This window comes from Podarcis muralis, chromosome 12 (genome assembly GCF_964188315.1).
Source record: "Podarcis muralis chromosome 12, rPodMur119.hap1.1, whole genome shotgun sequence".
Lineage (NCBI taxonomy): Eukaryota > Metazoa > Chordata > Lepidosauria > Squamata > Lacertidae > Podarcis > Podarcis muralis.
In genome coordinates, this window is record NC_135666.1 from 55,982,383 (window position 1) to 56,009,431 (window position 27,049).

The window sequence follows — 27,049 nt, forward strand, 5'->3', positions numbered from 1 at the left end:
GCTATTTGGTAAAGTAGAAAAAGTGTCTTTAGAACTGTTCATGGCCAAAACATAGGACAGACACAAATCTTATTATAAAGCAGTCAAGATCTGCTTCAGCATTATTTTTATAGCCAGCATGATTTTAAAGATTGCAGTGTTTAGTCTTCACTCTTGTGTACCGAAAAGAGCAGTCAATAGCAAGCTTTCTTATCTGTGCTCTGGCACAAAGTATCTTTTTGAAGAATATACAAATATCAGCAATATTAAACCCCTTAAACTCAAAAGGTGCAACTTATGAACTGTAATCAAGTCAGTTACCTGCACATGTGCTTATTCACCATGCTTCTCGTGCACTTTCTACAACAGTCTCACATATTCTGAAAACATCCCTTTATTGTGCATGAATAAAACTGAAGGAACTTTTTTCCAGTTATCCATACAACCTATCCATTAGAATAAATAAGGGGTTCCATTAAAAGTGATGGGGGAGGGGGTGAGCGTCCAGAAGATCATGGATACAGTATATTACTTTAGAAATAAAGTGACTCCCATACAAAACAGCATCAAGATTGATATTCTAAGATAGCACAGGCATGCTGATTTGTCCAACTGCCTTCATCAGGAGGAAAACAAGCAAATTCCAATGATGCTCTTTACAGAATCTTTTGTAAGATTGAGTTGGCCACATCTAAAGAGTCATCTTTCACCAACACAATATCATAGCAGTCCATATATTTCTCCAGCAATTCTTCAACCTAGGTTTTAGAACGCAAAGAAAAAGCCAAATGTCAGAAAAAGTCAAACACCAAGAAACTTATTACAATTTGCAAAGTCAACACCATTTTAAAAGAAAAGTGGCGATATCTGTTTTTTTATTTTACTAAGTAATGTAGGTGTATTCAAAGATGTTTGCAACCAGATTTCAGAACTCTGGAAAGGCCTTTAAAGTACAAAGGATTCAACCCTGTTCCCAAAATTTTGAGAAGCAAAATATAATTTGCTACCCTGAATACATTTTGCACACAAAAGCTATTTAGCACATATGTAAGTCAGGTTGAAGCATTGCTATATTTTGTAAAAACAAAAAAACCTTACTTAAATACAATACAATGCAATCTGTGGCTTTTATATTACAACCATACTAGGAGTCAGTGAGGTATGAGATGTGGCTGCTGAACTTAGGCTAAGTTATGAGTTAATAAGGATCTCTAAGGAGTAGATAAGTAAAAATAAGTATCAGGATTGATCAATATATATCAACGACTATTTCCGTTCCTGCCCAAGTGCATCAGTGGAGCACATATAAGCACACCTTGCCCCTGTTCTGCCCTTTTAGTGATGTGTTTAGTGACGTTTAGTGTTTAGTGAAGTTTTCAGTCACTTCTGGGTTCATCGCTATGTGCAATCATGTGTCTTTTGGACGCATGTTAATAAGTTGCTGTACAAATATATTTTTTTGTTCTTTATTATGGGGTAATAATGGACTGGTTCAAACAAATCATTCCATAAAACCTTTCTTTCAGCTGCTGCACATTTAATTCTGTTGTCAGATGTGACCTCTATGATATTATATAAGACAAACAATGACCTTGAATACTACATAGGGAATGCTGTCACTAGGAAGGCCCACCCCAAACCAACGTTGTCAGTGTCTTGGTGTCAGGCAAATACATTCTTGTTTCTTGGGTATTTGAGAAGGACCAATGATTGGATGCTTGACTATGTTTTAAGTATGCTTATGTAATTTTATTATTTAGTTTTACTTTTGCTGCAAATTGCTTTAGGATCTTTTACAGCAGGAAGCAGTACATTTAACAGTCCTAACCTATTCTCCGGGTTTTGAACGTTTTTCGGAACCTGAATGTTCGACATGGCTTCCACTTGAGTGCAAGAAGCTCTTGCAACCAATCGGAAGCTGCGCCAGGTTGTCGGACGTTTTGGAAGTCAATAGGTGTTCTGGAACGGATCATGTTCGACATCCGAGGTTTGACTGTATTAAGCTTCTACCCTTGAACACATTCTGTGTTAGAAAATGGTATAAAGGTAAAGGGACTCCTGACCATTAGGTCCAGTCGCAGACGACTCTGGGTTTGCGGTGCTCATCTCGCTTTATTGGCCAAGGGAGCCAGCGTGCAGCTTCCAGGTCATGAGGCCAGCATGACTAAGCCACTTCTGGTGAACCAGAGCAGTGCATGGAAATGCCGTTTACCTTCCCGCCGGAGCGGTACCTATTTATCTACTTGCACTTTGATGTGCTTTTGAACTGCTAGGTTGGCAGGAGCTGGGACCGAGCAATGGGAGCTCACCCCGTCACAGGGATTTGAACTGCCAACCTTCTGATTGGCAAGCCCTAGGCTCTGTGGTTTAACCCACAGCGCCACCCGCGTCCCACTAGAAAAAGGTATACCTGACCATAAAATCTAGTATTATGGACATTATGCTTATCAAAGAGACAAAGACTTACCTTATCGTTGAGATACCCAATCTTAAGAATATGCTCAACATTTGCCACTCCATCTGCCATAGTTAAATCTCCTTGAGAATCTCCAAGCAATATGATGTTGCTGTTGTCCTTTAATTGTTTGAAGTACTCTGTATTTTTCAAGGCGCCATCATGTTTGTTGTAAACATGAATCAGTTCCCCTTTAAATCCTTTTAATACGCCCTGTTAAACATGACAATAGTTAGTTCTAAGAATGGTCTTAGCAAATTAACAAGTGTCCCTTCTGTGTCTCTCTAGAATGTTTCCAAGAGGCTTTATTCTTTCAACCAACTTCAATTATATGATGCTTATTATAGTGAGAATAATGCTTTATTCAAAGGAAACTCATTCATTCTCTCTAGGAAACCTTGTGTCCTCTCCCACTTTGAATCTAGTCTAATATTTAGTCTAATATCCAGAGCAGACACACTGAACTCAACAGACCTAAGTGATTCTATCCAATCTACTCTGTAGACCCCATATTATTTTTTAAATACTTGAAAATTAATACTTTGACCCTGGCATATAGGCAGCCAATGGCGTTACAGGGTTGGTCATGCGACCCCATCAGCAGTTTGGCTGATGCATTCTGCACCAACTGAAGCTTCTGGACCAGACCTAATGATTGGCTTTAATATAGGAAATGCTCATTTTAATGCTTGAGTCAGAAGCTACTTCCTTAGTAGTACAGGATGTGTTGCAATGAATTAACAGTATGCATTTGATATGTTTATACCTACATTCTCATCAAAATCCATGAAGTTGGAAACTACTTTGACGTTGGGATGGTAGACACCTGCTTGATGAATGACTTCTTCTAAGATGTCTCCAATTCCAGCAGAAAATATGAATACGGGAATATTATGTTCATGGAGTTTATCAAAGAAATTCTCATACCCTTCTCTGTAAAAGAAGATTTGTTTTTTTAGAAAAGGAACTAAAGCCTGATACTATTACATTTTTTATTGCAAAAATAGAAATTTAACATATCCTCCCCCCAAAATATCTATGAAATAGGCAAGATGCTGGTGCATTTTTTTCCCTTTAATGGAAAGTTTATTTAGCTATAGTTTCAAAATCTAAAACATTTGATTGAAGATGATGTTTTGCATTAAAATCAATAAAAATGCTAAGAAAAATGTTTTATCAAATATCTGTTCTCTTTTGAGCAACATGTCCTTCAGGTCATTCTACTTTGCAAACGTAAAACAGTTTGCTTCTCAAAAAGCAAGGGTGTAGCAGGAATTCCTGCAGCACCTTATCTGTAAAAATGACAAGATAGGGAATTTAAAAAAAAATTAACTAGCTTGTGCAACATCTACTTTCCTATTCCTCAGGCTAGAGGGCATGAAGATAAGTAAAGGTTGCATGTCAGATCCTTGTACTTCAACCTAATAGATGTATGGATAGAGAAGAGAGGAACTCAAGCATCCTGCTTAAGTAGTGCAAGGAAGGGGAGACCCTAGCCTGCTAATCCAATCTTTTTTTAAAATTGGAAAGCACATATGGGCATGTAACAGCTTTCCATTTCTGTAATTCCCAACGAAGAAACCCTTTCCTAAAATCTGATATTATACCACATTTACAAAACTAGAGAAATGGAATACTAGGTTCTTACTTACTTCAGCATAACATCAGACTCCCTCACAATTTCGGCAAGTTTGTGCTTTTGTAATCCTTGTTCAATAAGCAAAGCATGTGATTTGTTGTACCTAAAATAAACACCAAAAACATGTTATTCGTGTTCAAGTAGGGTAGAAATTCGCACTCTCTTACTGGAAAAGGAATGTTTCAGATTAGGGTTGCTGACTTTTCTGGGCACTTTTGGAATTCTGAGAACCACAGGCACTACAGATATTTTGATAAAATAGCCAAAGTAAAACAATGTGCCAGCCCAATCTTTAATGTAATAAAGTGAAATCTGTACATAATATCCTAAAGTCCTAGGTGTGAAGTATTTAATTTTTATTATTTAATTTCCATGCTTTTTTCTTCACATACACACAAAGCAGGTTACAACATGACAGCAAAAAATGCAAACCAATATATCAATATATCATTATAACAACAGTCTACAGTGGAACCTTGGTTCTCAAACGCCTTGGTACTCAAACATTTCGGCTCCTGAACGCCGAAAACCTGGAAGTAAGTGTTCTGGTTTTTTGAACGTTTTTTGGAAGCCAAACATCTGATACGGCTGTCAGCTATCGTTTCGGGGGCGCCTGCGCCAATCGGAAGCCACGCCTTGGTTTTTGAACGTTTCAGAAGTTGAACGGACTTCCGGAATGGATTACGTTCGAGAACCAAGGTACCACTGTATATGCTAATTCATTTGAAAACATAACACAGAAATCCAAATAATTCATTTTGATAAGGACATTGCAACATTTTCAATTCACTATAGAGTCTTGAGTCACATATGATAAACATTTCCAATGCAATCAGATATTAACAATAATATAACCAGCTTCAAGGACACTGAAATAGTACTATATCAAATGGTATCAAAACCAACGAAGTGCATAAAATAAAGTGTTTTAGAGAGCTTCCCTAATGCTACTTCGATTGACTGCTAAACAATTAACTACATTAAAAGCATCTGCATGAATTCCCCCCATCTCCCCCCAATGTTCATCCATCTATTTCAGCTTTTTCAATTTTTATCCTTCTTTAACAGGTCTAAACTGAATTTTTGCATAGGACTACACAGAAGGCCACACATGGCCTTTGTGTCATAAGTTCTCCATCACATATCTAAAGAGCCATTTAAGCTGCACACTATTTCCCCTTTTCCTGATCACAAATTCTTGAACAGCACTGGAGGATTTTTATGTCTTTAATTTTGACAGCTGCTATCAGAAAGAAGGGAGTTGAAAACTCCATGGCTAAAGATAACTCAGGCAACCCTTTTGATCTAACTACTAGATTATGCCTTTTGTACATAATGGTACACTCTAATTGGCTGCTATTGTTTTACCAAAACAATAAATGTTTACTCATGCAATATAATTTTGGAATTCATTTTAAATTTTGAGTGTAAAATATGGAAGTGTGCTTCAGTAATCAAGTCAATCTAACAATTAAGATGTAAAAGTTTGCTATAATATTAACCATTACAGAAAACTCACCACTCAACCATGTAAGGATACTTCTCTTCAACTGTAAGACTCGGATCAATTTCAATAGCATAATACATTTCTTTCAACTGGTACAACTGAAAAAAGAAAAGTTCAAACATTCTGCATATGTTGTACTCCATGATGACAACTTTTGTGCTTTGATCAAATAATCTAAACAAATTTGCTGCTTTAATCCTTGTATATTTCCTGTTAACGTGTATAAGTATAATTTCCTGGTTTTGGGTGCTCTGCACAATGGAGGATTGCTGCTGCTGCCCTAGTGCTAAAGCTTTTCAGTGAAAAGATCAGGAAATATTCACCCTCCACATTAAAAATCTATTTCAGTTAAGGACTTTTGCTTTATGGCTCAAAAACCAATTAACAAAGCAACAATAAGAAATAAAAGTTGGCATATTGATTGGACCCAATGCCATCAAGGGCCAGTTTGGAATCCAGTGGATCTTGGGATTCTCATTGTGTTTTTCTGCCGAAAGTCTCAAACGAGAAAGAACTTGAGTCATCCCATCGGTGGTACTTCCACCCACCTGTACTTTTGGCAGGCAAAACAGAGTTCTGTGCCAGAGCGGTGATGCAGGATCACATCATGGGGGAAGACCAGTGGAACTGCTTTGGGATGAGTGGAAGAAAACCACCACTGCATCCTGTGCAACATACCAAGGGTTTGGAATTCACTGTGGCATAAACCGTTGTGTACTGAAGTCCACCATCAGACGCAGAAAATGTTATTTTCACTTGGGAGATAAGTGTAACACACTTTGAGAAAAGAGAAAAAAGTGGGGCCAACAGAGCACACTCGTGAAATAATTTGATATTAAGCTTGAGTGGAGTAATCCTTTACAAGTGTTGCACTGTAAGTGGCCACAACAAGGGGCAAATAAGTAATTTTTAGGATTACCTTTTTGCGACATTCCTCTGTTATAGGTTTGCAGTTGTCAATGATGTCTGAAAGATGTACAGAATGTTATTAGAACAGTGCAAGATTCTAGCTTGCCCTAAATCAGTGCAATAGTTTTAACCTGTTAAAAAAAACTAACAATGCTATTTGTTTTAGAAGTTATAAAGCAATTATTAAAATCAGTGTGTTAAAAAGAGTACAGACATCAAAGCATCTCCTTTTGAAAATCGTTAAGTCCAACTTATTTCATTAAAGGAGGATCTTCCACCCCATATTTGCATAATATGCATACACAGAGTTTTCATGAACGAGGTGCAATAAACAAGGGAAGAAAAACATTACTAATTTTACTGCAGGGGAGAGAGGGGACTTCTTAGGCTCAAATACTGATTATTACCTTGTATTATAATTCTAATATCTACTTAAATATACAACAGACCATATCTAATGCTCCAGCTCCACTTGCTGCAATGAACCTGCAATAGACTTCCTCTTCCTTTGTTTTCCCTCTAGCCCCCTGAGGGTCTTCAAAATTTATTTCAGAGGGATGGGGAGCCCTCTGGAGTAGATTTTGGAAGAGGAACACCGCACACAGAGCATTGGATACAATCCATAAATTCTAAAGAGGCCTATTCAGAAATTTCAGTGAGTTCAATGGAGCTTTCTACCGGGCGAATAGATAGATGTTTGCAGCCTATCTCATAAACAATAAATAGTACTTACTATTTATAGTACTTACTATAGTACTTATAGTACTATTTATAGTACTTACTCATAAACAATAAATAGTACTTACTATGACATGTTGGACATCTTTTGCCATTGTGGGAAAATCTACTCAGTGTCATATCAAAGTCTGTAATTATCTGTAAAAGGCAGATGAAACAAATTATAAATCACGAGCACAAATGTTAAATGCCTAGAATTTAAGCGAGGGACAAAGTTTAAAAAATATACATTGAATGGCTCATAGTGTAGAAGTATGAGGAAAAGTGTGTGTGAACCTTGAGTTCCCGTGCTCCTCTGGAAAGGTTGCAAGAAGGAATTTGGAACTTTTTGCTGCCATGTTTGACTAACCACAGGTTAGCACAATATCAGCACCAGGGCAAACTGAGGTTAAAAACAAGCAAACTTCAAATCATGAGTTGCGAAGGTGGATTGTTTTAGCAAACCATTTTTTAGATTAAACACAATTTAGGGTTCAGATGTAATACAAAGCTGCAGTTAGTCTAAACCAGAGGCAAAATATTCCATCCTCCTCTTCATGGTCATGCTGAACGCAGAGGGCCTTCTCAGTAGTGGTGCCTCCCAGCATCTTACTTTTAAAAGACATCTGAAGACAGCCCTGTTTAGGGAAGTTTTTAATGTTTAATGCTGTATTGTGTTTTTAATATTCGGTTAGGAGCCACCCAGAGTGGCTGGGGAAACCCAGTCAGACAGGCAGAGTATAAATCTATTATTATTATTATTAAAAGGGGTGGAGGGGGAGCGTACAAGTCTAGGATCACTCCTAAAATTCAAGCAAATGTAGTCAGTATCAGTGCATCAACATTATTAATCAAAAAGGCATTACTAAAAATGATGCAATTATACATCTGAGGTGTGATAAGTGTGTTACTGAGAATATTTAAATAAATCCCACAACTCTATGGATCTAGTAAATGTCTGTATATATATATTTTGAGATTTTGACTTTGCTGAACAACAGTTGCATGATGGTGAATTTCTACAAATGTGTTTTAGTCTTCACCTGAAGTTTCGCAGCTCCTCCTTTGATGAGACCACAGATAATTTCTTCCACCCTTTCTGGGTCCCTGATATGGACCGTTTTCTTCTGAAATTCTGGCATCTAGAAAACGTGAACAAGAGGTAGATATAAATTTTATAAAATAGAGCATTTCACAAGTTCTGTGGATTTCAGGCTTATAGGATAAAATACAATACCATTTCTTTAGAAAGGGAAAATGATGGGTGCGCTTAGTCAACATTCATACAAATCTTTATCAAAACATCTTTACATTTATTCACACAACTCTCGACTTTCGACTGTAATTATAAGCACTTTGCAACTGGTGAGGATATGAAGCACAAAGTCACTACTGCTGTTACCGTGTTGTTAGATACAGTGGTACCTCGCAAGACGAATGCCTCGCAAGACAAAAGGGTTTTTTGTTTTTTGAGCTGCTTCGCAAGACGATTTTCCCTATGGGCTTGCTTCGCAAGATGGAAACGCCTTGCAAGTTTGTTTCCTTTTTCTTAACACCGTTAATACAGTTGCGACTTGACTTCGAGGAGCAACTCATAGCGCGCGGTGTGGTAGCCTTTTTTGAGGTTTTTAAGACTTTGGTGATTTTTGAAGCTTTTCCAAAACTTTCCCGACACCGTGCTTCGCAAGACGAAAAAAATCGCAAGACGACAAAACTCGCGGAACAAATTAATTTCGTCTTGCGAGGCACCACTGTACAGACTGAATAAATGTGTTGTATAGTGGCAGGCCTCAAAGCTTTATCATAGTTTTGGAAGATGCTTCGAAAGCATAATTGCATGCATTGGCAAGAAAGAAGTTATATCAAGTTTCAACTCCGATCTAACATGAATATAAACACAAGTCCTCATATTCGCTCCTACCCTAGGATTCTGATCCCCATAGGCCACACTGCATCCACAGTGATCTACAGAGTCCCTGACAGACCAGGTAGCACATTTGGAAGAAGTCACAGAGTCAACATAGGTAGTGCAGACCGCAGACGGTAATGATTTGCATAACTCAAAGCCTAAAGCATATAGGCAGGACTCTTGTACATAACATGGGAAAGACTAGAAGAAGACCGTAGGCTTTGCAAATTACCCCCAAAGCAGCAACTCACCTGGGGGATATCTTTTGATCAAACCACATTATTTTCAGTGGACAAAGCAACTAAACATTCTCTTGTCCTATCACCAATGTAATCAACATAGCTAGGGAAGAACTACTACCAAGAGATAAGAGCTGGAATAGTACAATTACATCATGGCAACATCCTTTCAGGAAGGATGACAAGCTTCCTGTCTCTCAAAGAATGGAATCCATTTGCTTAATGACTCAGTTTTAAATATGACAGTATGTGTGTTGCTGACATAGCTATGAAGGTATCTTGGTTGAGGCATGCCATTCTTGCTAAGCTACATAAAAGGTACCCCCTGCCCATTTGGGCCAGTCTTGCCAGACTCTAGGGTTGTGCGCTCATCTCACTCTATAGGCCGGGAGCCAGCGCTGTCCGCAGACACTTCCGGGTCACGTGGCCAGCGTGACAAGCTGCATCTGGCGAGCCAGCGCAGCACACGGAAAGCCGTTTACCTTCCCGCTGGTAAGCAGTCCCTATTTATCTACTTGCACCCGGGGGTGCTTGCGAACTGCTAGGTTGGCAGGCGCTGGGACCGAACGATGTGAGCGCACCCCGCCGCGGGGATTCGAACCGCCGACCATGCGATCGGCAAGTCCTAGGCGCTGAGGCTTTTACCCACAGCGCCACCCGCGTCCCCTGCTAAGCTACATACAGAAGTAAAATCTGACACAGAAGCTACTGGGCACAGAACTTTGCCCCTCTATAGTTGACACTGGGTACCTTCATTGCACTTTTTCAGTGTCTGCTGAAAACATTTTTGTTTAGCCAAGGCTAGCCAGACATGTGGAAGCTATCATGCATTTTAATCTGATTTTAGCTGTTTTCATTTTTTTTTTTAATGTTCTAAATACTTGCTCTAACTGCTTTGGCTGATAATGTTATTGTTTTATTGCTTTGAGGCTTTATTACAATCAAGTGGTATATAAATCTTGAAGGGGACGGAATCTGTATTTGTTGAAAATCCTCTAGGAGGGTCACAAGTGACTTGTCTGTTTTGTCACAATAAGCTAAAATCTACTTATCTGGTTGATAAGCTATTGCTCAGTAACAGAGACAACAAGCCCTATTATTTTTTAACCTTAATAGCATATACCAGTGGGAAACCAAACTGGAATATGCATATATCAATATTTAACTGATCCTAATTTTAAGAAATGATGACACAGATACAGTGTTAACAGTGGGATGGTGCTTCATGTAAACATCATGCAAATTTTCTTAGTTATTTTCTATTTTTTGTTTATTAAGGAAAAATAAAATTATTTACCAGAAAAATAATCCATAAAGACTAGTTTATTTATGAATATTGCATTATGAAAATCACCTAAGGAAGGTAGTACTGATATAAGAAGCTGCACAAACATGGTATAAACTGGAAGGCTTGGTAAGCTAAGGTGGAATTTATACACATATAAAAACATTGTGAAAATGCTTTTGTTAAAAACATTTTGAAAAATATACTGAATTTGCCATTAGCTCACCATCGCCATCTAGTGTCACATTTGTATAATGCACTTTACAACACACTTAAAATGTTTTATTTGCAGCTGTATAGCTGAGTTGTAAGTACAAAGGAGAAATAACACTTTAAGTACCAATGCAAGCTTTAGGATCGAAAGTACTTGATCTTTTGGTGGGAGAAATTAGTTTTAAAAGAAAATGCAGAAGATGGACCTTATGGTTTTAACCTGTAATTTTAATGAACTAAGCTTCTGCCCTATTTCATTGCTTCCACTACATTTTTCTATATTTCTGACAATATAGAGCATACTTAGGAGAACAAACTCTGAGGAAAATTACTAAGTAATTTGTTAGGCACTCATATATACTTATTGTCCGCTGAAAGTAGAAAAGTACTTTATACTCAGTCAATCCCCAGACATGTCAACTTTGAAGAAGTCTAAGCAAATTTAAGGTTTTTTTCAGTGCGACATTAAGCCAATATGGTCTGGCACAAAGCGCTAACATAAGATTTAGTAGTACCACAAGAATGCTGTCATAAACAAAGCTCTACTTTGTTAATAATTACTTGAGGTACTTGCAGCCCTCTGCTTAACTACAGTTATACAGGACACAGGGAACCGCTAGTTAAAGATTGCAGAGCCCAGAAAGACTAGTAAGAATAAGGTTATCTGGACTTTAAGTTGCTTATGTCTTCATATCACTGATCTCTGTGCATACCAATTTTAAAGAATTTTATTTTCCTAAAACTGCCCTTAACTGATTAAAAAAGCAATCCTATGCTCATCCCAAGTTAGTGTGTATTAGAACAGCACAGTTTGTTTTGCTAAGAACAGATAATACATTCTGAATTATGTGATTTAATGTTTAAGATAAACTTCTCATTCAGAAATATTTCAGATACTTAGCTCAGATATCTCTTTCAACAAAGCAAACATTCATACCTGGCTGCTGATAGGAACGGATTTGTCCATCTGTTCCAAGAGTGACAGGGGGCCATGTTTTTCAGAGCTATTTACATGGTGCTAAAATTGTATACCCATAAAATACTATGCATGTTGAAGAACAGTAGTTGCAAATATAATATTAAATACAATTATCTAAGTTTAAAACATTGTCAGCTACAGTTTTTCATTACACTGTTTTGGAAACACCTTGAAACAAGACTCCTAAGAACGGCAAACAACAGATCAGTGTATTTATAAACAGATAGCCATGTAAGCCTACTCTACTGGTATATAAAGTTCCCACAGCATTGCCAAGTCTGTTTATCAGTGTTTATTTAAAGTAAAGAGCTACTTTACAACCTTCTGAAAAAACAAGCTAACTTAATTTCTATTCTACATTAACTATTTCAGTTTTGGTAGAACTTCTTATCAGGAAGAGCTTTATTGCCTTTTTCCTTCTAAAAGATACGAATTAAAACGTTCTACATACAAACTACACACAGCTTAGGAAATGTGGTAAGGATTAATTATGAAAAGTAACAATTAGTTGCATTTATGGCCTGAGGCATGGTTAATATAAATATGGCAACAAATTAAGATCTATGCAGTTTCAAAAATTTGTGCTGTAATTTTGGAGTTCTGTGCTGCCTTTGTGTTGCAAAGAATGGGACTGGATTGTGTCCCCTGCTATATAGACTACTGGGAGTTTTTCTCACTATCTTTAGTGGTACATAATTGGAGGAGGGAAGTCCCCTATAAGCAATGAGTTCCTCAGGGCAGAACTGCTGCACACCCTCTATAGTGTAGGGGACAGTGGACCTCAGCAACCAAAGTGAGAATTTTGCAGCTAAAGGCAGCAACACATTCTCCCCTTGCTTATAATAGAAAGTGTGATAGAGCTGGATAGTTTTTGATCACTCATCTGCCACATGATGCCCTGGCTGGGAATAGGATCAGGTTACAAGACAGTAACCTTAGAAAAAATTGGGATGGGTCTTAGTTTCAAATATAAATGTTTGGGATCAGACTAAGTTTCAAAAAAATAAATAAAAAATAGCCAGTATTCCAAGCTTTGAACAGCTTTGTAATCCAGACACTGTATTCTGCAACCCTGAGTATGCAGATGTTGTCAGACTCTACAATCCACATCAGCCTGGACCACTGGCTAAAATGCTTGCAGATTATGGGAGTTATAGGGGTATATGTTATTATTTGTGTCATCTACTTAAGAAAAATAACTTAAGGTAAGAAATTAAAGTTTTTTTGCAGTGATGGTAATAGTCAGTTAAATGAGAAAGAACTATCAGCTCTCTCCCAGGTTTAGTAGACAAAACTTTTAATGACAATTACTACAGCACATTAAAAGCACAGAGCTTTAGCTGTTTAATAAATATACATGATGGTGTCATTTATCTCATTCCTGAACTAAAACATACACAATAAGTTATTAACTTCTGCTGCCTGCATGTTACTGATATACTAACAGACACACACATTTTGCTACTACTAAATTCTTTTCAACTGATGGCATGACGCAATGGATGGAAATGCACTTCACACCCAAGAATAACAAAGTGGTTGCATGCAAACTAAGCTTAATAAATCTAGAAGGTCTTGATGTATATAAATGAAGAAACACGTAAAAAATCATATCAGTAAAGGATACTTGCTACAGTTAAGAGTCTTACTCAGGACATTTTTTGATGCTAGAAAACTCTCTAGACTTGAAGTCATTTTGAACTTTGGATCTGCAACACTTACAAAACGAAAAATAAGTGTTGAAGTCTGGACTGTGGTTACTTTTGGACAACAGAGTTGTCAGGAGTTTTCCTTTTTTTTTAAGGGGGAGTACCTGTGTGCTGAGTTTAGGGCACTCTTGCTTCTTCTGTTCTTGATGCTTTCCTACTGCAACAGCACAGGTGACAAGCAGACTCCAGAGATGCAGGGCTTGCATACAGGCTGCCAACAAAAACCAAGCAAACCGCTTAAGAAATGGTCTGCCACATTATTCAACTGTCAGTATTGTGTGTATGAACAAAGTATACACAGAGATTAATCTGAATAATTCCAGATTTATTCATATACATTCTGCTCTATAAACAGATTTCAACAGTCTGGGTCAACCCACAAATCCATGCATTTGTTCTATTCATAGTTAAAAATGCTAACAGAGCAATCCTGAGCATGTTTACTGAGAAGCAAGTTGCACTGTGTACAATGGAGATTACTTCAAGGTAAGCATGTAGAGGATTACAATCTAAAATGACAATTTTATGCATATATACCAGGGAGTAAGCCCTGCTAAACACACTTACTTCTCAGTAAACATGGACAGGACTGAATTGCAGGATGTTTAGAATTTGCAGCAAACTATCAAAATAAGATAAACCTGCACAAAGCTGGCAACACTGGCTCAAAAGCCAAAGCTCTGTTTACAACTTACCGGAGGAGCTTGCTGAGGCAGCTGCAGCAGCCAAAAGAAAATTCTTCCAGCTAAGTAAACACTAATATAGCAGCACAAGGTACAGCTGAGGGCGTTTCCAAAAGCAGACTGACTAATCCCTGAGCAAAAAACCCGAGCCTTGTGACGTACGTTAGAAAGGCACGGCATAACAATCCAGCCTGCCAGATTTACAGATGATCAGATGGGAAAGCAACAACAGAACCCCAGAACCTTAACAACCAGGCAGTTCTGACTGATCAGCAGGCAAATTAGGACTGCTGTAACAAGAGCAAAGTGCTTATGTGGAAAGCAAATCCTATTTTATTATTTTAAAGAATTCAAGCCATGCATTATCAACATGCTGCTGAGACTTACTGGAGTAAACAATATTTCTGTCTTATGATGCCTAAGTCACCCAGGGCATTCACAGATGAGGTAAACTATGATACGTACTTCTAAATGTTTTAATTAGAGTCATGAGGCAGAAGTCAATAAGGTTGATTGGTTTGAATATGGAAGACGGAAGAAGGCCTAATTGGCTTTCGACAGATACAAAACAAATGGGAACATTTCTAGGGTTAGAGCAATGTTCTCCAGATGTTGGGTCTCCAGATGTTGTTGGATTACAACTGCTCTCATCCCCACACAGTTTAGCCAGTGGTCAGAGATGACATGAGTTGTGGTCCAACATTGCTTGGGGACCCAGGGTTGAAGAACATTGGCATTAGAGGACCACCTCCTCATTGTAAATATTTTATGTTATAAAAAAAAGGTAATCTTGAGTTTTGACTGCAGCAGTGCAAAGTTCCTGTATTCTTATGTCAAATATTTCCTACATGGCCTGGGATTCTGACGGTGTCCTCCACCTACTAGAACTAAATAGGAATTAGTTCATTTTTAATTTTGTGGTCAAAGGCAGCATAAAATATGTAAAAACTGTTCCTCATGATGTGAAGTTTGAATAGGGGTGTTAATTATGCCTTTTCTCATAAAAGCAGAAGAGGTATACCTCTCTAATCAAGTATGTTATAACTGTAAATTGAGAAGCACCATGTCAACCTATTGTTCTGTATTCATCGTCACTATAGCCTGCGATTTTTCTACTATTTTTAAAGGCAATATTGAATATGTACAACTTGTTAACTGAATTAAAGATGACCAAATTATTTTAACTGTTACCTAATTTAAATAGAAGATCTATTCTCAAATACAGTTAAATTATTTTTGTATGGGGATTTGCCCATATACTATTATTAATATTTCTGCCACAATGAAGGAGGAAGATTTCTCCAAAGTGTGGAATCAGATTTTCTATCAAAAACAAAATGAAGCAATACATTCTACAAAGCCAGAGTCTTTTTCAATATTAAAGTCTACAGCTGTTCAACTGACTGCTCCAAGAATAATGAGAGGCAGAGACATAAGGATCAAATCAGAGATGTCCCTGACAAAAGAAATACTTGATAAGTATACTGGTTTTATAATTTATCTGTAGGAATGCTTTAGCTGAAACATGGCACAGAGGTTCTTCTGAAAAGAATACAGCTTGCTCATGGCAAGGTTTTAACAGACATCCATATATAGCCTGTAAGATGTCTAACATTGTGTATATATTAGCTTCCTTAAAGTAACACTTATTAAAGTTTTTCAAGAGTGTCAAATTAAGGCTGTGTCAGCTGCAAGGAATGATAAAACCACATGACACAAAGCTGACAGGCACCAAAGGATTTCACAGTATAATGGAGTTTACAATTGTATCAGTACAACATACTAATAATACTGTGATGGGGGAAAAAATTCCTTAATGCCACACACTGAATAGGGAAAAGTGAATACTTTAGAAACTGAGGTCAGGGTAGATTGAGGGTAAAGGTTAAAATGCTTAAGAAGTTACTGTTTCTTGGCCAATAAGAGATAATATATGGCCAGTAAGAGGTAATAAATACTAGGAGTTTCCATCTGAACATTTTCCACAGCAAGGCAAAGCTACTGGAAAAACCTACAGCAACGCTTCACACCCCTTATTGGAAAGTCTGTTGTTATTATGAAGTAATTTTTACTAAAGCTGACCACTATTAAAACTGCTTTAAACTAGGTTGTGAGACTTTAGCAAAGACTCTGCCTCTACTATATATCAAATAATTTCAGAACCATACAGATCCACAAATCTGCAGAATAATATTTACTATGATGCAATATATATGGAAAGCTAAATCAAAATTTTTGTCAAGGCTTCAACCAGAAACCTCATGGTGACCTATCTGGCACTGTACTCAGGCTGAAAACCCCTCTTTAAGCACAGCAAACGAACCTTGGTGTGCAAGCATCAGCACCGGAAATGGCAAGCAATATAATGCCACTGAGTTGACCAGATCTGGTGTAGTATTAAGAGTTTGGCTTTCTGCCTTGCCTAGGCATCTTCAGTATCTTCTACCCTGTTGCACTTCAGGCTTCATCACAGCACCTCTCTCACTGAATTATTTGTAACCTTGTGGGCCCACCTAGGCAATCCTCTTTGGCTCGAAACAAGAAGCCAAGACAGGCACCTTTCTCCAAACACCTTGTCTCTATCCTAAGCCTGCAACAATGGAAACAGATCCTATAAAACCGGACCAGATGGTGCTCTGGTCACTTCTACAACTGCATCAAGCACAGTGTCTAAGTCAGAGTAAATATGAGCAATTTTAAGCTCAAAGTGCCTAGCAAACGTTTTGGAGCAGGCCTTCAAAGGTTCCAGCATATCCTCCCCAGGAACTAGATGCAATAGCTCCGTCAGCACTAAAAAACACACCCTTCTATTGGACAGCTACTCAAGGATTAAAAGGCTGGGATGATTGTTTTGCTGCCTGATAACATGCTCTTCCATGTCTCCAGTAGTAGTTACTATGAGACTTTTATCACCTGCGTTGTAGCTACCATTCTGTTTGTTTTATTGCCCACAGTCCTCTATTAAACCACGTTAGCTAGGTAGGGGAGGGTGCTTGAGAGAGAGATGATGTCAACAGCCTTTTCCATCTCACCATACCATTGTGAGACCAGCAGCCATGTCAAAAGGAAAACCCCAAAACATCCAGGAATCCATCACATTCCATAAATATCTGGTGGCAGACCAACTTAATGGTCCATCACCTCTCCAGAGGGGGGAAGCTATTGTCAATCCAAATTTCTGAGGAATTGGTCTAGTTGTAATGACAGGTTTTTAGAACCCCTCTTATTTCAGACATCAAACCTGCTACTCAGTCAAAAATAGTAGGTCAAGAGTGTGTCCGACAATACATGTTGGGCTGGTGACATTGAAAGAGATCTATGATTGTCACAGCAGCCACGAAGTTCCAAGCAGATCACCCTAAAGTGGCCCAGGTGTAAGCACTGTCCCAGTGAAATGTCCTGGTGGTTTCCAACACAATGTCTGAGATCAGCTCATCCAGTCCAGGAAAGGAAACTGATGGGCACTGGGGTCAGTAGAACACCAACAGAATTCTTATATGTCTCTCTGGCCCAACACCAAATACAAACACTCAAACCCAGCTCACATACAAGCTTGTCCCTAGTGAAGGAGGTTTCAGTAACAACCCTTCCCTGGCCCTCTAGTCCATATTGGTACTGACAAAGCTGAAATACATCACCAGCTCTCACTTTATCATGGATATATATTTTTATTGTGATTTGAAATGACATTCAAAAGCAGCACCACATGATCAGAGTACAAATCAACAACACAACCCTAAATCCTCTGGCTTGGGGGAGGACCTGAAGAGGGGAACTCACCACTTTTGCTTGACTGGCTTGTCCAATGCACACACAGTCAGCACTTGTTGGGGTTAAACCTAAAGCATTCTGTGTAAAGCTGACTTATGTGGTAACGAAGGAGAAAATTGTCCTTTTATTTTTTTGTCTAAATCAATTTTTTAACTAGCATAAGTGTGTGAACTTTAGCTAACCCCTTTTCAGTAGAGAAAAAATGTTTGGAACCAGTATCTTGGCACACTGAGTGAATGTAAGGACAGAACCTATAGATAATAACCATGACAACCAATACTCTGTTACACTAGAGGTAAGAAAGACATCAGCTATGTGGAATGATATCACTTTATCATAAGTTATTGAATAAAGAATGAAATTAACAAGGTAGAACAGCTAATGAATAAGATAATTAATCAAAAGAAGGACACTGAAGAATAACTGTATTTAACCATGGCTATTCAGAGGAACTCAAAACTCCTCATTTGCTTAGATTTGATGAAGTGGGTTGTAACAGCTATAGAATGTTTTATTTTAACTATATGATTTCTCCCCTTAGTATTCCATGCAGGCTTTCATAGAAAGGCCCTTCTACCTGGCCCAGGAAAAGGAAGTCAAGAAGCTGTGGTAGCACAGAACAAAGGGGGAAAACTCTTTTTCGTGTTTGTTGCTGTCCTGCAGCTGCCATTGCTTCTCACCTCCTCTTCCTGGTGAGTGTAGGCATTTCTACAGCTACCCTCCTGCCAACCTAGCAGTTTGAAAGCACGCCAGTGCAAGTAGATAAACAGGTACCGCTGTGGTGGGAAGGTAAATGGCATTTCTGTGCGCTCTGTTTTCTGTCACGGTGTTCTGTTGTGCCAGAAGCGGTTTAGTCATGCTGGCCACATGACCCAGAAAGCTGTCTGTGGACAAAAGCCGGCTTCCTTGGCCTGAAAGCGATGAACGCTGCAACCCCATAGTTGCCTTTGACTGGACTTAACCATCCTGGGGTCCTTTACCTCACCTTAACCTTTTACAGCTACCCACCTGCTCTTATACGATGCCTGCAACAACAAGACCAAGGATGTGTGGGCACAAGCATGCACACACACATTTTAAAATCTGCAAAACTAGACTGGAAATAAGCAGATAAAAACATTGACTCCATCACAGTTCTGATGGCACTTTCCAATTTATCCTAGTTATTGGGTAACAGCTTGGAGAAGAAAATATGAAGACTCTAAGCACACGCTCTACCTTGGACAGCAACCACAAGAACATGAAAAGCACAAATTATTACAGGATACTTTGTAAGGCTTAACTATGTTCTGGACCATAAACAACCCTATGCTTAATTGCTCATTATTTCAATATGTGTACACTGAGTTAAACTACTGCTTGATATCAACCCAAAACAACCATAGATCAAAACAAACAAAATCCAATTATATGCCTAGAGTATATTATTCCAAGAATAACTGAAGTGAAATGTTTGGACAGAATTATCGTGTGTGTATGTGTGTGTGTGTGTGTAAGTAAGTAAACATACACACAATTTGCTTATCCCATCTAGTTTTAATATTATATAATTTTTTTGCATAATTTCTATGGGATAACACTGAACTGCTATGAATCAAGAAAAATGAACATAAAAGCTATATTTCTTATAAAGATACCAGTTCTGTGTAACAGCTTCAGGACAAATTAAACACAAAAACATTTCAAAACAGAAGTTAAACATAACTAGTGAGTTTTTCAGGCCCATAGCTCCACTAACACTGCAAATAACTGCAAAGCTGCAGAAGTCAGCAAACATGGGAATAAGTGCGGGGATACTAGGATCTACATTCATCCAACAAAATGACCTTTCTCACTTGTGACTCAAATTGCAACTATTAGTCAGCACATTTGTGATAACTATCAAGATGCTAGGAAGAATCAGTTTACAGAGAAACTAGGACAGGGCAAAGGGTGCCATTAGCCTCCTACAGCAATTTTATTCCAAGGCTTTCTAAAGCTGCACTCCTACATTTCTTACCAGAAATGAAGTTTCACTGAATTTAAGGGCCTTGCTTCTGGTCATACATATTTAGGACTGAGTTTATAGAACCTGTGTTATTTCAAAACTAGCATGAAGTTAAAAATTTACTGGGTTAAATTCTATTTCTAAAAAAACACACACCATAGGTCCAACTCTTCCTTTAATGGTGGTAAGTTAAATCCTGCACAAAGAACCATAAGCGGACCTTGTACTTATTTAAGAAAAGAACAAACAAATCTGATATGTCCAGGCTTTCCTTTTCCTATGCTAATCGGAAAAACGTCCAACAGAACATTATTTGGGTTAAAACTCCAAAGAGCAGAAAGATTAAGCAAAGAAATAATGAATAGCCAGCTATATTAGGGTTGCCATATGCCCAGGTGTTCCCGGACATTTTCTCTTTTTTTCGGGGGGCGAACATGCCCATTTGGGCAGATTTTTACATTTTATATGAAATGTCTGGGTTGGGGGGGTTGTTTTTTATTGGTTTGATTGATTGATTGATTGATTGATTGATTGGTTGGGGGGCATGTGCATGCTCGGGAGGGTGCAGTGCCCTGGAAGCAGAAGTGCTGCAGCGACTGCGAGGTCTGGAGCGAAGATCAGGTAGGAGCTGTGGTCCTGCCTCCACTGCCAGCCTGCCACCAGCATCGCTGCCAGGCCTGTGTGCCTTTTCCCCCAGCTTGGGCTGGCCATGGCATGCAGAGCAGTTCTGCATGGCGAAGCTGCTACCAGCCCAAGCTGGGAAAGAGGCGTGTGGGCCTGGGAGTGGCACTGCTGCCTCCACCAGGAAGAACTTTCTGAGCAGTTTTTAAGCAGAGGCTGAATGGCCATCTGTCATAGATGCTTTTATTGAGATTCCTGCATTGGGGTCCCTTCCAACTCTAGCATTATATGATGGCTCCCTATCACTGGCATACAGTATTGTGAACATGGGCTATTATAAAGACTTCCTTCCTTGCAAATTCAGCCAACTCAGAATTCTGCTGCTCATCTTTTGCCAAGGAATGAATATAGGGAGTGCATGTGCTCACTCAACTGCACTGGTTGCTCATTTGCTTACAGGCAGACGCCAAGTACTAATCTATAAAGCTAGGCTCAGTATTCTTTAGGAAATTCATTTAAGCACGCAGTGAGTCTGAGACTAGAAACTTAAGGAATTTAGCCTGTGCACTATCACTTAACTCTGGATAGGGAGGGAACTGCAGAGAGACCAGCCACAGAAGCCTCCTTGCACCAATAGGCCAAAACAGGTCAGAAAACACTCTCTAAACCTCATAAAAGCAAACAGACCAGCCCTCCTCATTTATCTGCAGTTTGTTAACTTATCTGGTTTTATGTTTAACAAATCCAAAAGTATTCCCTTCAACACTGTTATGCTGATATTTTGTTAAATTGTTGAAATGCTGTAATTCTATTATTTAACTGTTTTCCTAAGTTAGTATGGATTTCAGTGGGTTTATACATTTTGATATTATTCTCTGTTTGGTCACTTTAAGCCATAGTTTTCCACAGAAAGAAACAAATATTAATGCTCAGCTGAAACTGAATGAAATGGTTTTACTGACTGTAGCCAGCCTTTGTGATCTCATCTGCACCCTCCACCTCCGTTGCAGAAGGGCTGAGTTTAAATACGATATTAATGCTACTGTTCATTGTTGTTTTATAGTTTTATTTGCTTCCTAACTTGTCATTAGTATAATAGTTATAGGCCCTTTATAAATATTAATGAACGCAGTGCCCATATGAACTTGCATAAGTATATATAGTTTGAGACCAAAGCTATTGGCCTGATTTGATTCTTGCTTTTGAATTTGAGGCAATGGTGTTCAGTCCACAGAATAACAGAGCTGTGCTTGTTTATCACAACAGTCTGCAGTCACAATCTCTAGGCACGAAAGTCCTTCAGCACTAACAAAAATTATCCCATTCTGGCTTCATAATATGGCAGCATTTACTTCTTCTAAACCCTTGTTCAGCTTTTTAAACAATTATAATCCTAATCACACCAGACAATGGTTATGTCTGGATGTTATGCTAAACAAAGGTTTACTGCAGGAGTAGGAAACCTCTGGAATTGAGGCCAAATGACTCCAGGACTCACCCCAGGCGATACCCCTCCCTGACCCCACTTCACACCCTTCATGGGTGTTTTGCATAGCTGGAATGTATCCTTGACCTTCAATAATTCCTCTTGCTTACCAGAATGCAGGTGTGTGTGTGTGTAGAAACAGCTGACTTGTGTGGCATGAATGCAGCGTACCATACAAAGCGTCACATCATTACCTTACTCACATTTTGCCTATGGCCCCCACCCACACTGGCAAACTACCCTGGAAGGTTGTCCATGACAAAATGTGGTTCTCAGGCTGAAAAATGTCTCCTACCCCTGGTTTAAGCATGTTGTCAATGTACCTAGTTGAGGTGTGGGCTTATATGCTTCCCCTTCTCTCTCTCTTTAAACTTTTTTTAAAAATACAACTTTATTGAATAATACAATCAAATTTCCAGATATATCTGCAAAAACACAGTTATTTACATATTTGCCAAACATATACTGTGAAAAAGGATAAAAGATAAGAAAAAACGAAAAAAGAAAAGGAAAGAAAAAAAGAAAGAAAGAAAAAGAAAAATGTTGTTTTCCATAAACAGTAATTCCAGAATTACACTTACATACATTATAAAACAAAAATCTTAATTAAAATATCTTAAAAGACTTCCACCACCTAAACCACACTTCTTTTGTTATTTATGCTTCCCCTTCTTGTTTCAGGGCTGCCATGAGGAATTCAAAAGCTTTACTTCTCTTTCTCATTAGTCACAATTTAGAGTTTCAGCCAAACTGTAAACCGTGGATTATGTTGAACTATGGTTAAAGTTGGCTTGTTTTAAACAAACAAAAGTTTGCATAAATGAAGGTTTGTTGCTCCAGATTACATATGACAAATCATGGTTAAGTAAAAACTTCTGAAGTTCTCCTTCTGATTGTCTGAGAGGGACACATGAACCAAGACTCACCCTAGCTCTTTCACATTACATTAAACTATGTTTTAGCATGCTGTTCAAACATGGAGAAAGGTTAAGAAACTTATATATGGCCTAGTGAGGCATCAGAATTGACAAAACAAAGTTACAGACATTGCTACACCATCAGGGGTCAAGGCACCCAGACTCGGTGTGCCAACAGACAGAAAACGAAAACAGCTACAAATCACAATTTGAATGTATGTTTGAAACACTCTGGTTTCCGTCATGGTGTTCTGTTGCTCCAGAAGCGGTTTAGTCATGCTGGCCACATGACCCAGAAAGCTGTCTGTGGACAAACGCCGGTTCCCTTTGCCTGAAAGCGAGAGGAGCACCGCAATCCCATAGTCGTCTTTGATGACAACCGTCCAGAGGTCCCTTACCTTTATTGAAATCTTAAACTATCGTGTGGGTTCAAAATTATGTTTAACACTAGCTAATCTTTGGCATGGTGTCTGAACTGAGTCACAGTTAGAAGTAAGGCCCATTAAAATAATCTTGAATACTACTAAATTGTAAGTCACCCTACTGTTATTCCTCATTTCATCAATCTGGAAATAGCAGTGTTACTACTTACTGACTTCCCGAAGAATTGTGAAGTTTAAGGAAACAGTGCACAATTGTGATTCCTTTAAGGAAAGTCGTATGTTCTTTTTCTAACATTATGACTTTGTTCCAAGCCTATGCCAGCATATTCTTTGTGTTCCATCATGACATCACTGTTTCTATAGGAACTAGTCTACTAATATGGGAAAACAAACAAGCTTCAGAAGCACACACAGATAAGCTAATGTAATATATACATTATTGATTATTCCATTTCTGACCACTGTAGAAATTTGCCTCTTTAGAAACTAAGTAGTACATACACAATTCAAGCACAGAAGAAGGCTGAGGGTATTCCTAAATTTACTACCAAACAGAGTACAGTGGTACCTCGGGTTATGAACTTAATTTGTTCCGGAAGTCCATTCTTAACCCGAAACCCTTCTTAATCTGAGGTGCGCTTTCGCTAATGGGGCCTCCTGCCGCTGCCATGCTGCTGGCGTGCAATTTCCTTTCTCATCCTGGGGCAAAGTTCGCAACTACTTCCGGGTTAGTGGAGTTCGTAACCTGAAGCATTTGTAACCTGAAGTGTTTGTAACCTGAGGTACCACTGTATTATGATGCCTGAATAATAATGAAACCAAGGAGGCACAGAGCAAATAGAACAAATAAATAGGGAGACCCAATAAAAGCTATAATCTATGCTGTGGATGTTTCAACCTCTGCAATTATATTTTCTTCTGTAGAATCAAACTGGTAACAGCATACTTATCTAACAACATCAAGGAATAGAATGCACAAATTATATTTTGGCTACAATTGTGGATTTTGTGATATTGTCAGAGACGGGCTGCGTTAGGTCTTGTTAGAGGCTTGATACAGCTTAAACCTCATCTCCTCGGAGTCTCTCAGTGGTGGGTGGGTGCTTTTCCTTTCTGCAGGAGAGCAGTAACGGAGGGGGGAGAAGCAAAAGGAATAGCATAGATTTGGAAAGAAAAGCTATTTAGAAAATGAAGCATTGCCTCAGTGTAGGACATACAGCAGCAACTGACAGGGAACACTTTCTGGGCTGTAACGCAGAGGCGAGCCAAGAAAGAAATGGGTACTGAGGGAGGAAGAAAGGGAGCTCAACAATGAGAAGAATCTCAGTCCTCCTATATTAGGAGTCATGGACTCACCAAGACCCCTCTGAAAGTTTGGGAGCTTTAATGGCACTCATAAATTGGCTGCTCACATCTGGGGGGAGATTACAGAACAAGGAGGACCCTATAAATGTAGAATTTGGAGAACACAAAAAGGACATGCAGTAAAATTTGGCAGTGTGGAGTGGTGTTGCTGTTCAGGGTTCCAGGCAACCTGCCATGCTTTCTTCTAGGAAAACCTACTCTATTCCTCATGCCCCCTGGTTTTCTGACACCCCCCCCCCCCATTGGCTAGCGGTTTGGACCTACATGCAGGCTCTGCTGCTCTCATACGGCTGTTCCCCCCCCCCCCATTTTTTTCTCCGGTTGCCCTGAGCCTGCTGATACCTCCTTCTGCAAGAACGGTGCCATTTTGGCTACAAAGGTTTGACACACAGTTACTTCTCATCACTGAGCTCTCCCTGGGGTTACTGGGCCAATTTACTTCTCCCTTCTGTCCTCCTTCAACATGCACCGTGATTAAATGATATACAGTGGTATCTCTGGTTACGAAATTAATTCGTTCTGGAGGTCTGTTCCTAACCTGAAACCATTCTTAACTTGAGGTACCACTTTAGCTAATGGGGCTTCCCGCTGCCGCCTTGCCACAGCCGCACAATTTCTGATCTCATTCTGGGGCAAAGTTCTTAACCCGAGGTACTACTTCCGGGTTAGCGGAGTCTATAACCTGAGGTGTTTGTAACCCGAGGTACCACTGTATTAAGACATCATAACCAGTGTAGGTTTTAAACTGCAGTTTGGTTGCAACAACTGTCTTTCTTTCCTTCCTCATCACAAATCTTCAAAGAAATATAAGCTCCCACATAAGCTCCCACAAAGTGTGCAAATGTATGTCTTTTGGATTACTTTAGAGTATTAAAAAAATCATGGGTCCCCCACCTGCCAATCCTTTCAATACAAATTTACAGGTGGAGCTTTCCACAGCCATGAACCTGAAGGACAGAATTAATTAACTGTGGATGAATTAAACCAGGGTGAAGGAAGCACATGTTTTGCCCTCGAATTCCATATGGGATACTTAGAAAGTCTTATGTGCATACAGACACCCAGGGCAATCCACATTAGGCGGAGACTGCAATTCATGAACATTCACTAAGGAGTACATTTGAATTATTCATGCACAGTGCTGGGCTCCACCAACTTCGCTTAGAAGTGAGCCTGCCAGCTTCAATAAACTTCATTCCCTAAGAAAGTGAGTACAAGATTACGGCCAGATCCTATGCACACTCGCTCACAAGCAACTCTAACACTGATCATGGAACTTACTTCCAAATAAATGCTTGCAAAGGTTATATCCGGATACTTTTGAACCATTATCATTCTATGGCTTTTTAAACGGGGGGGGGGGGTTTGGCAATATTGGTTTGTTTTGGTTTTACTACATATTTTGAATTCTCATTTTGTATTTCTCTCTTGTGAACCACCCTGAAATCTTCGGGTGAAGGGCGGTATGCACATTGAATAAATAATGTTAATAATAATAATAATAATAAGGCCCAAGAAGCTCCACTAATTTCCATGTGGCCAGCAGCTAACCAAATAAACTGACGCCCAAACATGGTCAGTCCAGAAGCAAGTGTCCCTGAATTGAGTTTGACGGGAGACCAATTATTTATTTCAGAAAACTTATATACCGCTTGACCGCGAGAAGGGGGGGGGGGACCGAAAAGCAACCGCTCGAAGCGCTGCGACGGCAGCGGGGCTTTACTCCCGAGTAAACAGCGCCTCCGCAGCGCGCTCCTACCATCTCTATAATCTTGGTCTTCCTGCCCGTCTTCTTCTTTATGGTGAAGATGTACTGGGCCAGGACCACCCCGCCGACCAGGGCGCACACGCTGGCGCTGGCCACCGCTCCCATCCTGGCCACGGCGCTCTTGTCCATGGCGGCGGAAACCTCTCGCCACGCTCCGGCCTCGCGGGGTGAGGGGGGAACCCAGAGGGAGAAGAAGCCTTACGTTCAGGTCGCGGAGGCGGGCAAGAGCCCCGCACTGCCTCACGCCGGTCTTCCTCTCAGCCGGTCGCCTTCCTCTCTCTCCCTCTCCGTCGGCGGCGAGAGCGGCCGAGCGCGCATGCGCTATCGCCAACCGCCGAGATGAGCGGCCGTTGGCCCCACGCGCTCTCTCTCTTGACAGTTGAGGCGGGAGAAACCATTCCGACTTACGGGACGGGGGTGGTGGCGGCCCTCTTTTCTCTCTCTCCTCCTCGAGAAGACAAAACGCCGGCAATTAGGAGAGGAGGTTGCGGAGGGAGGTTGGTCCTTTTACGTCGCTAGGCGGGACAG

General features: G+C 39.5%; 1 protein-coding gene across 5 annotated transcripts; it reads right to left on the reverse strand.

The window, feature by feature from the left end:
• Positions 1–355: 355 nt before the first annotated feature.
• NT5C3A (5'-nucleotidase, cytosolic IIIA) lies at positions 356–26,878 on the reverse strand. Of its 5 annotated transcripts, none has more exons than XM_028749657.2 (10): positions 26,724–26,861; positions 13,645–13,751; positions 8,250–8,348; positions 7,296–7,365; positions 6,500–6,546; positions 5,593–5,678; positions 4,087–4,176; positions 3,205–3,367; positions 2,447–2,647; positions 356–737 (listed from the first exon to the last, which is right to left on the reverse strand). In XM_028749657.2, exons 2-10 carry the CDS (start codon positions 13,744–13,746, stop codon positions 636–638), a joined length of 960 nt encoding a protein of 319 aa, XP_028605490.2. In that variant the 5' UTR covers positions 13,747–13,751; positions 26,724–26,861; the 3' UTR covers positions 356–635. The 5 variants fall into 5 exon arrangements, with proteins under 5 accessions (XP_028605490.2, XP_028605488.2, XP_028605487.2 ...); XM_028749655.2 differs by lacking the exon at positions 26,724–26,861 and adding an exon at positions 26,513–26,647; XM_028749654.2 differs by lacking the exon at positions 26,724–26,861 and adding an exon at positions 14,236–14,367.
• Positions 26,879–27,049: the final 171 nt, after the last annotated feature.